Here is a 13,066-nt window from a genome sequence, read left to right on the forward strand (position 1 = left end):
ATTTCTTGGAGCCTGTCGATCAAGAGATGTGGAACGTTTAAGAGAGAGAAGGTGATATAGGTTATTCAATTTTTTGAATTTTTTGTGAAGTGAATTAATAGAATAAGTCAATAGTGGTCGTAAAATTAAAATTCAAATGTCCTGATCCTCTAGATCCACAAGCTTCGAACATAAAACTCCAGGGTAGATGTCAATCCTCATCAGAGTACCATCTTGCTGCGTGTATCACATCAGCTTTGGACAAACCCTAAACCCCACAATTCCCACCCCAACTTAAATTTATGGCCACAGCCATGACCTAGCTACTTAGATCAACATCTGCATGTACATATATGTTATACGATATATGCATGTACGTGTTTCTTGCTCATTGGTCGGTCTTAACTCATGCATATTGCATGGGACGTACGTCACTTGTTTTTCACAAACAATATAATTTTAGGGGTTGGAGAATAGGATCTCCATCAGACATGTAAAATTAATACACAAATTTTGCACCTGGTAGTTTAAATCGTATCTCTATTTCGGTTTCGGTACAACGAGAGAGAGTTTACTATATAAGAGTTTCTATACCTAATGACATTACCGAAATTTTTTGTGATAAAATTCAATACCCAGCAGTAGATGGTTAAGTTGAGACAATATCGGTGATATAGGATGGTAGATCATGCTAAACCTAAAAAATTTGTTAACAGGATCTACACGAATTCATTTAAACTACTGAGAGATGAATTTGAATAAAACCTTGAGTGTAAAAGCAAATGTTTTTACCAACACACATCCATCTTTTAGCTATATATTAGCTTAAAGGTGCAGATCTTTTAACTATATTTTTTAAGTAAATGTTGTCATGTGTATTAGTTGAGTCAAGACATGTGCTCTAATATCGTCATAAATATGGTATTAAGTTTCTACTCATGTGTTTTGCAGTCTCGGTTTTAAAACACTCTTATATTCTACATTAATGTAACAGTTTCGAAATTTTCCTTTACTCTGTGATGGTAAATAAATTTGTTAAAAAAATGGTATTAGTTGAGTCAAATGCTCAATGTTGGAGCCCAATAAAATTAATCAGGCTTCCTATACATGTTCATGTGTGTGCTTTTCGCACACAAGTTCTTAATAACATTACACTTGAAAATTTATTGGGCCTTGGGCTGGGCCCAAATTGAAAACAAACCAGAAGTAGCTCCACCCTACCCCACAAGGGGGACGCATATAATATCAGAGCCAACCTCGTCCACGACCGTTGGATCTCCAAAAAATGGCAATCGAATCGGAATACAAAGCGGCAATACTTCTCTCACTTCACTCCACCAGTCACCAGACCTCCGGCTCCAGGCCTTCTTTATTCCCTCTCCTCCTTTTTTCCCCAAAAAAAAAAAAAAAAAAAAATCTTCACGCTCACAGAGGAAGGAGAGAGAGAGAGGAGAGAGAGATGGTGGGGATAATTCCCATGGCGTCTTCAATCAGACCTTCGCTCTCGACGTTGAGGTTCGCCGGAGCTTCTCGTCTGGGACTTTCCCTCGCTTCCTTCACTCCTTCACGGCGACTCGCTTGCTTCCAACTCGCTAGTGGTAAATATATATACGAAGTCTGCCTTTTTCTCCTTACCCTTTTGTGTTAAATCCTAAATTTGCTGTCTTTTGATCTGAATTCGTCGATTTTTGGTTGAATTGGGGTTGTGGGGATGGTAATTTGGTTGTATATATGCGTAATTTGATTAGTGTGGAAGTACTTGATTGGAAATTTTATAGAAAGTTTAGGATTTAATTGCTGAGGCTGTATTTGTTCTTGACAATCAAGTTACGGCATTGACAATGTGATTTGATAAGGTTTTGTGATCATTTCGACCTGCTTGATAATTTTGAATTGTATAGCAGCTGTGCCTCAGTCGCCGTCTGTCGGTCTGAAAGCTTCTAAGCTGTTGAGAGGAGATGGTAAAACCACGGGGGTGGCTGCTGCTGGAAATGCTGCACAAGCTAGCACGACAGCTTCCCCCGAAAATGTCCTTGAGTGGGTCAAACAGGACAAGCGGAGGATGCTCCATGTTGTTTACCGCGTTGGAGATTTGGACAGGACCATAAAGTATGTCTGCTCAATACATCTTGAACCATCCTGTTGATTTGATATACTATGTCCTGTTTTCATATGATTAGAATGAGACAACGCAGAGTTCAAACATAGATATGTGTTGTGCCCCGCAGGTTCTACACAGAATGCTTGGGAATGAAATTGTTGCGAAAACGTGACATACCCGAGGAAAGATACACCAATGCTTTTCTTGGATACGGGCCAGAGGATTCCCACTTTGTTATTGAACTCACTTACAGTAAGACATCCAACTAGTTTTCATCAATTTTTTCCCAAAATGAAAGCATTACCTTCTTTGAACTACTTCCATAAGCACTTTTCCTTAAAAGTAAATTCATACGATTGATGTTCATTTCATTTGATGGCACTTCCAGATTATGGAGTTGACAAGTATGATATCGGAACTGCATTTGGTCATTTTGGTATTGCTGTTGAGGATGTAAGTCATTTGTTTTTTTGTTAAATTTTGTTCTTTAAGCATGCCTGATGCGGCAAAATTTTATGAGAATTGGTATTCTCCTGTTACTAGTTTTGTAGACTGTTCGGGATTGTCTGTTCTTAAAGGACATCTTCTACAACCTTACGTATGTTATTGTGGTTAGGTTGCCAAGACTGTGGAGCTTATAAAAGCTAAGGGTGGTAAGGTTACTCGCGAACCTGGTCCGGTCAAAGGGGGCAATACGGTAATCGCATTTGTTGAAGATCCTGATGGTTATAAGTTTGAACTTTTGGAAAGGGGGCCTACCCCAGAGCCCTTGTGTCAAGTTATGCTTCGTGTGGGTGATCTTGATCGATCCATAACTTTTTATGAGAAGGTCAGAGGAGTTTGGACAGAAATATGCTGTTTGCCTTTCATGTTTTTACTCTTCACTGCTAATTTGTTTTGGAACTCATTTACTTTTGGTTCTCAATCCTTGTTTCCTTTTCCATTCATCTAGGCTTTTGGCATGGAGCTCCTTTGCAAAATAGATAATCCGGAATACAAGGTAATTTTGCATTTTTCTCAAGACCGATAGCCTTTTATTTTTGTACACTGATTGATGGCAAAAGATTTGTTGGAATTAAGATTCAGATCAGAATACCCGATTGACGCCTCTTTCACCCACAAAGATGGATCAAGTATGATAAGATAGTAACGTGAGACTCTAGATTGAAGCGTGATGACAGAAGAACATAGCAGCATGCCTAACCAATATTTTTAGAGATTTGTACTTTTCATGTTGCCACAATTGTCACTAGTTACAGGAATCCTCTTTTGCACTATACCTTATTGACACAATCGTGCTCATTACTTCTAGTATACTATAGCAATGATGGGTTATGGTCCCGAAGACAAAAGCGCCGTTCTGGAGTTGACATACAATTATGGGGTCACCGAATATAACAAAGGAAATGCTTATGCTCAGGTAGACACCGGACCTCTCCCCACCTCTTCTTTTGCTAACATCCCTTCTTCTGTTGTAAAATGGTTTCTTTTTTCTCTCAACAGATAGCAATAGGCACAGATGATGTCTATAAAACTGCCGAAGCAATTAAACTCTGTGGGGGCAAGATTACCCGGGAACCTGGGCCATTACCTGGTCTCAACACAAAGATCACTGCTTGCTTGGATCCTGACGGATGGAAGTCGGTATGGCTCATACCTTTAAGCTTTACGTATATATGCACCCTGACAACCGAAAGTTGGTTGGCGGCTTATTACCCCATGATTACAAGGTCTCATCTCTCATCTTTCATGTTGCAGGTTTTCGTGGATAATGTTGATTTCCTCAAGGAATTGGAGTGAGTTATAGGTGGCTTACGCGTACCCATGCTTGTGATACTGAAACCAAAATCTCGGGCCAAGATGATTCTATGAAGCTGGTTCTCCTGAACGTACGTATTGAATTCCGTTTTGTAGATAAAATTATAATTAGCTTTGAATAACCTTTGTAACAAATATTGATCTCACGATTAGCGTTGCAGACATTGTAAGAAAAAGGAAAACAATGATTAGTTTTGCAGTGGTACTGTTAGTTTGAGATATCATTTTTCGTAATTCACCTGTCACTATTGCTGTGGGAAGTAATCCTCTCAAAACTTCAGGTCGATTCAGATTCTGCTCAAGCAGTTGTTTTAGTTTCACAGGCTTATATACATAATGTTCCTCTTGGTTTTTGCTCGCCGGAGACCTTTCCCGGCGGTTTGAGATTAAGCATATTGACCAGGAGATGAATATGGTTGTGAATGGTATGGCCACTTTCGCTCTTTCCTTGGGCCCGGGCTTGGTGAGAAGTGAGTAGTGACAACATAAACCCTAATTTTGTTGTAATTTGGGTTGGCGGGAAGTGAGTAGGGCGTGTATTTCTTTTGGTGTGAAATTTGTTGCAGTCATTGATCACGGAAAAGGGAAAAGAAAGGAATTGGAGAGCTTTAAAATAGGAGACGTAAGGAAAGGAAGTCAGGTCAATTAGTTTTTCTTTGTCGATCTAATTCTTGATTTTAAGATATTTGATTACGGATTTTAAAAGAAAGAAAGCTTATACTTTTCTTATTCATTACTTGTAAGTAAAAGCAGAAAAAAGTTAAAAATATAATAGAATCCAAATAATTCCAATTCGTATTCCTTACATGTAAAAATACGCTGATCCAACTTAAAGTAAAGAAATGCTCACGAGACTCTTAAAAGTTGAACCTTATGTTATTTCACGTTTTTTGTATAATATTTTATAATATTTGCACAATGTTATATATTGTTAACACACAAATTTTGCAAAAAACATAAGTTAACGAATAATTCTAAAAGAAGTCCATCTTGAGAGATTCTTTCTTCTTTTAACATTTCTCGTGTAAGAATTGCTCTATTTTTACACTCCAACCAAAGTTTTGGCGCGTACCCAAATAAAATAAGTAGCGTTGCGTAGGAATTTTAAATTACCGTTATTATTTTCCGTTTGTTTCCCCGATAAAAATTTAAAATTAAATCAATGTGTTCATATAAAACCCTAAACCTTGTATAAAAGCAATTAAACTCCCCATTCCCCCTCTCTCCCCCTCCTTCCTTCGACCTAAGAAACTCTGAAAGACTGTAACTTTACTCCGCTTCGGCGACGAAATTCCGTTTTTGGCCATGTCCAGCTCACATAAAGAGAAGAAGGGAGCAGAGGAGCGCGAACAGCAACATGGGCTGATCAGTAATAAGAAACGGAAGGAGATTTTCCCCTACGGAAACTACAAAAGCTACTACGGCTATCGGGTAAGTCGAATCCCCTCCTTCCCCCACAATTTTGTACTTTTGAATGTTGTTATTGCTCTGATGGGTTGTCAGGGAAAGCTTAAACAAGTTTAAAGACAACTAAAGGTTCGATTTTTTGTTTGGGATTTTCTGGGTTTTTTTGTTTATTTGGTTGTTTGAAGCTGATATTGAAGTGGGGTTTATGTATAATTGAGTTTAAGGGTACCCAATTAGGTGTTTGTCAAATTTGATTAAAATTATGGTATTTCGTTCGAGTTTCTGTGGGAATTGGTGTTCTGGATTATCAATGCAGTGCATTTGTGAAGCTTCTAAGTAGTCGGATTGATATTATGGATACTGTTTCGATTTATGTTTTGAAAATTTCTTAAGCTAAATTTCACCCATGAATAGTGTTTTAAAAAACGCGGCTAGGCGGCTTTGGAGGCGAGGCGACATGAAAACACCTTTGCCCAGCGGGAGTTGGCTTAAACTCGACTGGACATGGTCCGACTGTGCCTTTTTTTTTTAATGGAGACTTGGCAACGAAGAAGATGGTATTACCTTTGATTTAGATGAAGAGAATTTGGATGAATGATTTCTTTTTTTGTATGTTTGTGAGATAAACTTGTTTGTGACTTGTGCACTTTTGAATGAAAATGGATATTTGTTTAACCGTCTCGATATTTGTTCTCTCGATAAGAATGTGGAATCTTAGTGCCTTTACATTGTGTTTTAGATTGGTCAAGAAATGGAGGAAGATGCTAGATTGAAGGTTTTCAAGAAGGAATGGTTCGAAGGAAAGGATTGTCTTGACATTGGCTGCAATTCTGGAATCATGACCATTCAAATTGGTACTTTTCTCTCAGTTTAAATCGTATTTGGAATTTATTTTTTACGACTTTGTTGATTATACTGTATCGTCTCTGTTTATCTTTCAGCCGACCCCACTTAGTGGGAAAAGGCTTGGTTGTTGTTGTCTTTGTTAATCTTTCGTAAACAAATGGTAAATTTAATTCTTATTTGGATAGAAGTTCATAGTCTGAGTCGGCAAAATGTAGTGAATTTCTTGGTTTTGTCGAGTTTAGGCTCTTTTGTAGTTGCGGGTTGAAATGCTTTCTTTAAGTATGTGGTTCTTGAGTGTGATTATTCTTGCCGTGGCATCGACATCTTTATGTGCTTGCCTACAGCCAAAAAGTTTTGCTGCCGGAGCATTCTCGGTGTTGACATCGACGCCAGTAAGATTCTGATCATATCTTAGATTCTTAATATCATCTCATTGAAGTTCAAACAAGTTTAAAATTCTTTACTTTGTTCTCTAAATGTAGTCAGCTTGTTCGTGTATGCATAATTCCGTTATTATATCTCAATGTTGTTTTCTTTCAGATCGAATTCAGGATGCTTACTGGCACGCCAGGAAATTTTTGAGAACGGAGAATGCTAGGAAGACTCCCGGAAAGGCTTCTAAATTGGAGGGTGTAAATGGCTCTTCCGAGGAGAAGGATCTGCTCGACACAGTATCTTTCCGAAAAGAAGATTTTGTTAACAGTCGGGATCCACACAAAAATCATTACGACACCATTATATGGTAAGCTCCGCCGCCACCTTTTTCTCAGTTATTCTGATATATTATGTTTGTTTCAGTCCTACTAAGGATATCAATAGTATGTGAAAACTTGCTATGATACTAAACGGGTTGACCAAATAAGAATAACGAGTATAGATCGCCATCGAGTTCTGAAATTTCAGATTTTTCTACATCTAGGAAGTAACGAGGTATTGTCTATCCATCGACCATCGATGAGTAGTACTCCATGAACAAGTACCTCTCATGAGACAACTGGTAGATGTGATTCCCCGCCCCCCAACACAACCCCCCCACCCCACCCCGCCACCCCCCCCCCCCCCCCCCTCTTCCCAAAACAAGCGGTTACCCCAGTTTTTTGTTTATGCCTGTAACAGTCATAACGTCGCATTTGCTAGTATAACATTACATCCCTTATTGTGTTGTTCTCGAATACAGTTTGAGCGTGTCGAAATGGATTCATCTGAATTGGGGTGACGATGGATTGATTACGTTATTTACAAGGGTTTGGAGTCTACTTCGTCCGGTAATTCTTATAACCATTGATGTGCCATGCTTGTTTCGTTTTTCTTTTCTCGCCTTCTGTCAACTAAGCATGGAATTTTAGTTTAAGATAATCTTGATTTATAACGTTCCCTAGTAACACGATAACCCTGCGGAGAGAAGTATGACGATTTTTTCTTCGTATGAGCAGGGCGGAATTTTTGTGTTGGAACCTCAACCTTGGACGTCCTACGAAAAGAATTATAGAGTTTCTGAGGTAATCGTCTTTTAAGGCATTTGTGAATTTTCGAGTTTTAGGTTTCATTGCTTTACTGGAATTGATTCTAAATATTTATTTGTTCCGTTGTGCAGACAACTAAAGAAAATTATAGGAATCTTATGGTGTACCCGAAAGATTTTCAAGACTTACTTCTGGATAAGGTATTTTCAATCGGCTTATAGTTCGAATTCAGGTGGTATTTTTGCTAATTATCGGTTTAGATCTGGGAATATCTGATGTTTCATATGATTACAGATAGGATTCAGAAAAGTGGAGGACATCACTTCAAGCGTGTCGGGCAGCAAAACCGGATTCAACAGACCAATTTTAGTGTTCCACAAATGACATACCTGGTAATGCAGCTCCGGGAGTAGGGCTGGTTTTTCCGTCTGAGAAGCCGTTGTTTATGTGCCAATAGATGGAACATGTCCTGTCCCAATTTTGCATCTGCTCCTAGTATTTTGTACATATACATTATAATGTATAGCGGGTTAACAATTTTGAAGAATATTTTATGTTTTACTCCTCTTTACGTACTGTTTCACGATGGCGAAAAGGTTCATCAGCCACTCCCACGCGTGAACTTTTGATGTCGAAATGAATTACAGAACCAGATTTACAGCTTAAATTTGAAGTTTATAAGGAAACTGAGACTGGGAATAGTTAAATAAGAGGCAAACAATCATAGTACCCGTTAGAAACGAATGATGAGGAGCTCCACAGGGTGTTTGATAGGCGATTCTTGGCTGTCCTGGCCCTCCCACTTCCTATACATAATCTGTATAGGAAGAGGGAGATATGTCCTCGGGTGTACGCTAGAATCTCCCGTAGATGAGGTACTTGAGCACCAGCACCAACATCGCCTATATATGCACTCTCCTAGTTCAATGGATGTCCCTGAAACCCAACAAACGAATACCACTTCAACAAATAAGCCTCCATTGCCTAAGTAAATATATATAAAAGAAAAACAGACTCCGCTCCAATGTCACACAAAGGCCATTAGTTTATACTCAAGCAAGTGAAAGTTAAATTGCAAAGATCGACTTTATTTAAAGACGAAATATTGAACAATCCTGGGCAGTCCAATACGATCTACAGTACAAGCACATACATGATCGATTAAAACGTTGTATGTCTGTGTGTGACTGGGATCAATTAAACGATTAGCACAGAGAGAGAGAGAGAGAGAGAGATGCGTACCTTACTATGGACATCCAAGAAGCGGAATAGGAATTCGAGTAATTTGGGAAAGAAATCTGCCATACCTGCCAAAAGACCTGTATGTAACATAAGTGCCTCTGACCTGTTTTCTGTATTTTTTCAACTTCTCGCAAAGTTTATAAAATATAGCCGAAAACATATGAAAATGTCAAATAGAAATGTCTGGTTCCGATAACTTAGTTACACACACAAAAAGAAAAAAGCAGGTCCATCATAAGCCAATCAGCTCCTGAAGCTGCTTCATTCGAAAAACAAATTTATTTCAGACGAATTTTAGGAATCTTAAAATAAAGAGACTGTAAATAAACATCAAATGGCATGGAGACTCCGTATTATATAACAACAATGAAAAAAAATAGCATCACACATCATTTGTGTTACGAGAAAAACTTAAATACAAGACACGGCTGTGTCACTTATGAGAACTATGTACAGCACAGAATCCAAGCTTTGGGTTTTCTGTATCTTGTAACCAACACATTTCTAGTCACCTTTTGGAAAAAAACTAGCACAAACCAAGGAACTAACTCAATGTCTACGAAGATGCATCTGTAAGATCTTCCTGAATAGACACATTGCATATTTGACAATTAAATCGCCGTACATCTGCAGCTTCAAAGATGTGCTCGAATCTTAGAGAGCAAACCTGTTGCTAAAACACAGCGGAAAGCACCCGGTCAACAATAATGCTTAAGAAGATAGACGAGAGCATTAGCCGCAATTACAAAAGCAGCCAACCAAATGATGACCCCAAGTATGAATAAAATGAATTACCATAAAGGTCACTTGGCTGAAGAGATGCGCTGCAGTGATTGAATCCAGCTACTCGAAGGACCTACTTTATTGCCATGTCCATGACCAGTGTTTGTAGCTTCAGTGGGCAAAAGAGGTTTTGTGGGGTTCCTTCTTGAGGTGCCGGAAAATGAAGTAGACGGAGGAGGGAATGCTTCATTCACAATCTAAAAAGGGAAATTTTTATCCGTGAGTTATATTCGGAACTAAGTTTTGAACAATGTAACAGAGATACAGCATAAAAGGAGCGAGAAGAAAAATTTCTTTTCATCACAGTAGTTACTGGACGGTAATATGACTTACATTCTTTTCAAGAGGGTTGTCATAACTTAAATTCCTGCCCATTGTTGGAGATTTAAATTGCATGCGGACACCAGGACCAGTGGGATTGGTTGATCTAATTCGATCTGTGACCTCAGCTGGGTAAGATATGCAAAAGTTCACTAAAGGAAAATGCTCGCTCTGCTGTACTAGAGAAGTCAGTTATTTAAGATATGCAAAAGTCCATCACGAAGATCTAACCTTGATGATTATCTACCCGCACTGGCATTGCATGACTGTTGCTTCCTCCAGGAACCGGCTGAACATGTGGGACTCAAATTAGAAGCGCAGCAGTAACCCAACGTTCTCAGAGTCATACAACTAAAAAAAATCTGAAAAGACTGAACAGCAATTGCACTTACAGAATCATTCTTTTGCGATTGCTGGTACTTAATGATGGTCCAATCAAATACGTAATCAAATTCATACCCTGCCATTTGGAGACAAGCATCCAGAATACTGAATCCGCATCAAAATAAAGCTCTAAAATGTTCATAGAAGTATATGAGATATATAGTTCGTATATAACATAATTTATCATATGGGAATTTTTGGTAAGGGGAAATCAAACATATGAAAGCACATTGACTTCAAGCTAAGAGGACCTAAGCAACGTGAAGGACTTAATTTACAACGTATGAAAAAACAGGAAAGTTCGAACACCAATACCTTCACGAGAAAACAAATCACGGAATAGGCGTTTCAAGAATCCGTAATCAGGTCGCTGATCAAATGTCAGTGAATGGCAGTAATGGAAATATGATGCGAACTCCACCGGGTGAGATTTGCATAGAACCTTTAGAAAACAGCAGTCAGACCAGTTGACACCAGATAAAAATTAAAGTGCACAGAGTAGTTGACACAAACCTCAATAGGGGTTGATAACTTCTTCTCACAAATTTTGTCATATTTTTGCTTTTTTGTGGCAGCTTTTAAACCCTGCCACGGAAGGCTATAAGCAGGAAAAGTAAAATCGTCAGGGGACAAGGGGGTCGAAACATAATATGGCATGAACAATATATCATCGGGTTCTCCTACTGTATAAGTTTTTCAATTCCTTTCTACAAATTAAAAGTAAAAAATGGGTGGAAACAGAATAAGTACCTCCCTCTGAGAAAATATAGAAGAACATATCCAAGAGACTCCAAATCATCCCGCCGACTCTGCTCTAAGAACAAAACAATAAATAAGGTTAATGAGTATTTTTGCCAACAGATTAAAAGATTTTAACACCGAGCAGCCTACCAATTCCAAGATGAGTATTGCAGCTTGCATAACGTGCGGTTCCTGTTAAGTTCTTATTCTCCCTGTATGAGGCAAGTGTTAAAAATAGTAATATAAAGCAATATAATACTAAAAAGGTTGCATGTTATATTTCAATTGTTCCTCAAGCGTCTCAGCACACAGAGAAGAAAATGAGAGATCGCCCTGATATGAAACTGGAAATACCTGTACGGGATGTGACGATTGGTTGTCGCATCTCGATATCTTTTCGCAAGACCAAAATCAATTATGTAAACCTAATAAGATAAGTGAAAACAGATTGATGGCAATATAAACTTGAAATACATCTTAAACGATAAAAAGACAACGAAGAAGCATCACCTGATTTGCTTTTCGACCAAGACCCATGAGGAAATTATCAGGTTTTATATCTCTGTGCAGAAAACCTTTCGAGTGCGCAAACTCTATCCTCGTAATCTTGATACGAGCACACATAAACATTATATCATTCAGTGACATGAAGAATGCGAATTACAAAAGTGAAACTCAATAAAAGTAATGAACTATTTCTTTGAAAATTTTTCAACTTTCACAAAGGGAAGAAATTTCATCACGAAAAATTGTAACTTTCATAACGAAAATGATCTGAAAAGAGTAAGGTAGCAAAGCAGATTAACTATATGCGAACGCATCTAATATAATGCATGAGCTGCGCTGCGCAAGCTCCACTTAAACCCCGTCACAATGTATTACCATTTGATCAGCAAGCATTAAGACGGTCTTGAGCGAAAACTTTCTCCCACAATATACAAACAAATCCTCAAGACTCGGTCCCAGCAAATCGAGAACCAGCACATTGTCCTCGCCGTTGATTCCCGACCATTTTATGTTCGGAATACCGCCTGAACAATTACATACACTCAAATTAATCAAAACAGTAACGCTCAGTTGCTCACAGAAACACTAAACCAATATGCAGTAATATAAAATATACGTATTCGAATACGTATACAGAACGTACTTCCTCCTTGAAGGATTTTGTATAATTTCGCCTCGTAAAGCAGCTGTGGATGCTTCGTTTTACTGTTCTCCTGCATTGATCAGAGATTAAATCAACTTAATTACTTGAATTAACTAGTAATTAAGCTAAAAAATGCTTCTTCACTAATTAAGTAGGCAAAGACTTCAAATTTGATGACAATTGAAGTGCATAAACATAAATTAAATTAAAAAAACCAGTAATTTCAACTGAAAATCGAGAAAAAAAACGGAGAGAGATAATTAGGAGCTTACAATCTTAACGGCGACGATCTCGAACGTCTCGGTGTGAGTAGCTGCAAATGAAATTCAAACAATTTACAGGATTCAGCCACTGTTTCTACGATCAACGGCTCAGATTCAACACGACACTCACCTAGGAAGATTTCGCCGAACGATCCGCTGCCGATCTTGCGGCCGAGCTTGTACTTGCCGCCGATGACCCGCTCCATGTCCGAATTCCCGGATCGGGTCACTCAACTCATAGACTTTCGGATTTTGGATCCGAATCGGAAACCAGAGAAATCGAGAAAAAAAATAAAAATTTAATTTTCGAAATTTGGATTTTTATACGTTGGAACTGAACAACTGAAGCCACACACAGGCGACTTGTTGACTTGTTGTGGCATGGATAAAGAACGAAAGTAGAAGGGTAGTTTCGGAACTTTGGGTTGGTGGAGGCCATTGACTTGTTGACTTTGTAGAGATTTGTGTCGGAATTGGACAGAGAAATTTTTTTTTTTTTTTGATCAAATGATAACTTTTATTAAATTCTAATATAAACGTTTACCTCTTCAGTAAACATATTAAATAA

The 13,066-nt window shown here is 38.3% G+C and overlaps 3 protein-coding genes across 7 annotated transcripts; 2 read left to right on the plus strand and 1 right to left on the minus strand.

The window, feature by feature from the left end:
* The first annotated feature begins 1,286 nt into the window (after nt 1-1,286).
* LOC103929389 (probable lactoylglutathione lyase, chloroplastic) lies at nt 1,287-4,119 on the plus strand. 2 transcript variants are annotated; one of them, XM_048567200.1, is made up of 9 exons: nt 1,287-1,577; nt 1,881-2,088; nt 2,208-2,332; nt 2,469-2,533; nt 2,697-2,909; nt 3,033-3,080; nt 3,393-3,500; nt 3,584-3,724; nt 3,839-4,119. In XM_048567200.1, the coding sequence occupies exons 1-9, from the start codon at nt 1,439-1,441 to the stop codon at nt 3,878-3,880; spliced, it is 1,089 nt and encodes a 362-aa protein (XP_048423157.1). In that variant the 5' UTR covers nt 1,287-1,438; the 3' UTR covers nt 3,881-4,119. The 2 variants fall into 2 exon arrangements, with proteins under 2 accessions (XP_048423157.1, XP_009336850.2); XM_009338575.3 differs by having other exon boundaries at nt 1,290-1,577; nt 1,884-2,088.
* A 135-nt stretch (nt 4,120-4,254) lies between these two features.
* On the plus strand, nt 4,255-8,161 carry LOC103929390 (probable RNA methyltransferase At5g51130). 2 transcript variants are annotated; one of them, XM_048567204.1, is made up of 9 exons: nt 5,188-5,329; nt 5,720-5,862; nt 6,045-6,159; nt 6,496-6,543; nt 6,692-6,893; nt 7,329-7,416; nt 7,585-7,650; nt 7,746-7,814; nt 7,909-8,161. In XM_048567204.1, the coding sequence occupies exons 2-9, from the start codon at nt 5,860-5,862 to the stop codon at nt 7,996-7,998; spliced, it is 681 nt and encodes a 226-aa protein (XP_048423161.1). In that variant the 5' UTR covers nt 5,188-5,329; nt 5,720-5,859; the 3' UTR covers nt 7,999-8,161. The 2 variants fall into 2 exon arrangements, with proteins under 2 accessions (XP_048423160.1, XP_048423161.1); XM_048567203.1 differs by lacking the exon at nt 5,720-5,862 and having other exon boundaries at nt 4,255-5,329.
* Nucleotides 8,162-9,180: 1,019 nt separating this feature from the next.
* LOC103929392 (casein kinase 1-like protein 3) lies at nt 9,181-12,861 on the minus strand. Of its 3 annotated transcripts, none has more exons than XM_048567202.1 (15): nt 12,629-12,861; nt 12,508-12,548; nt 12,236-12,305; nt 11,968-12,116; nt 11,596-11,691; nt 11,440-11,510; nt 11,236-11,297; nt 11,095-11,158; nt 10,858-10,942; nt 10,660-10,786; nt 10,353-10,420; nt 10,192-10,249; nt 9,973-10,076; nt 9,652-9,836; nt 9,181-9,529 (listed from the first exon to the last, which is right to left on the minus strand). In XM_048567202.1, the coding sequence occupies exons 1-14, from the start codon at nt 12,702-12,704 to the stop codon at nt 9,660-9,662; spliced, it is 1,248 nt and encodes a 415-aa protein (XP_048423159.1). In that variant the 5' UTR covers nt 12,705-12,861; the 3' UTR covers nt 9,181-9,529; nt 9,652-9,659. The 3 variants fall into 3 exon arrangements, with proteins under 3 accessions (XP_048423159.1, XP_009336852.2, XP_009336851.2); XM_009338577.3 differs by having other exon boundaries at nt 9,181-9,523; nt 9,973-10,088; XM_009338576.3 differs by having other exon boundaries at nt 9,973-10,088; nt 12,629-12,860.
* Between the last annotated feature and the right edge of the window lie 205 nt (nt 12,862-13,066).

Source organism: the organism of the source record quoted next, unplaced genomic scaffold (genome assembly GCF_019419815.1).
Source record: "Pyrus x bretschneideri cultivar Hongxiangsu unplaced genomic scaffold, Pyrus_bretschneideri_v1 Contig44, whole genome shotgun sequence".
Taxonomy (NCBI): Eukaryota; Viridiplantae; Streptophyta; class Magnoliopsida; order Rosales; family Rosaceae; genus Pyrus; species Pyrus x bretschneideri.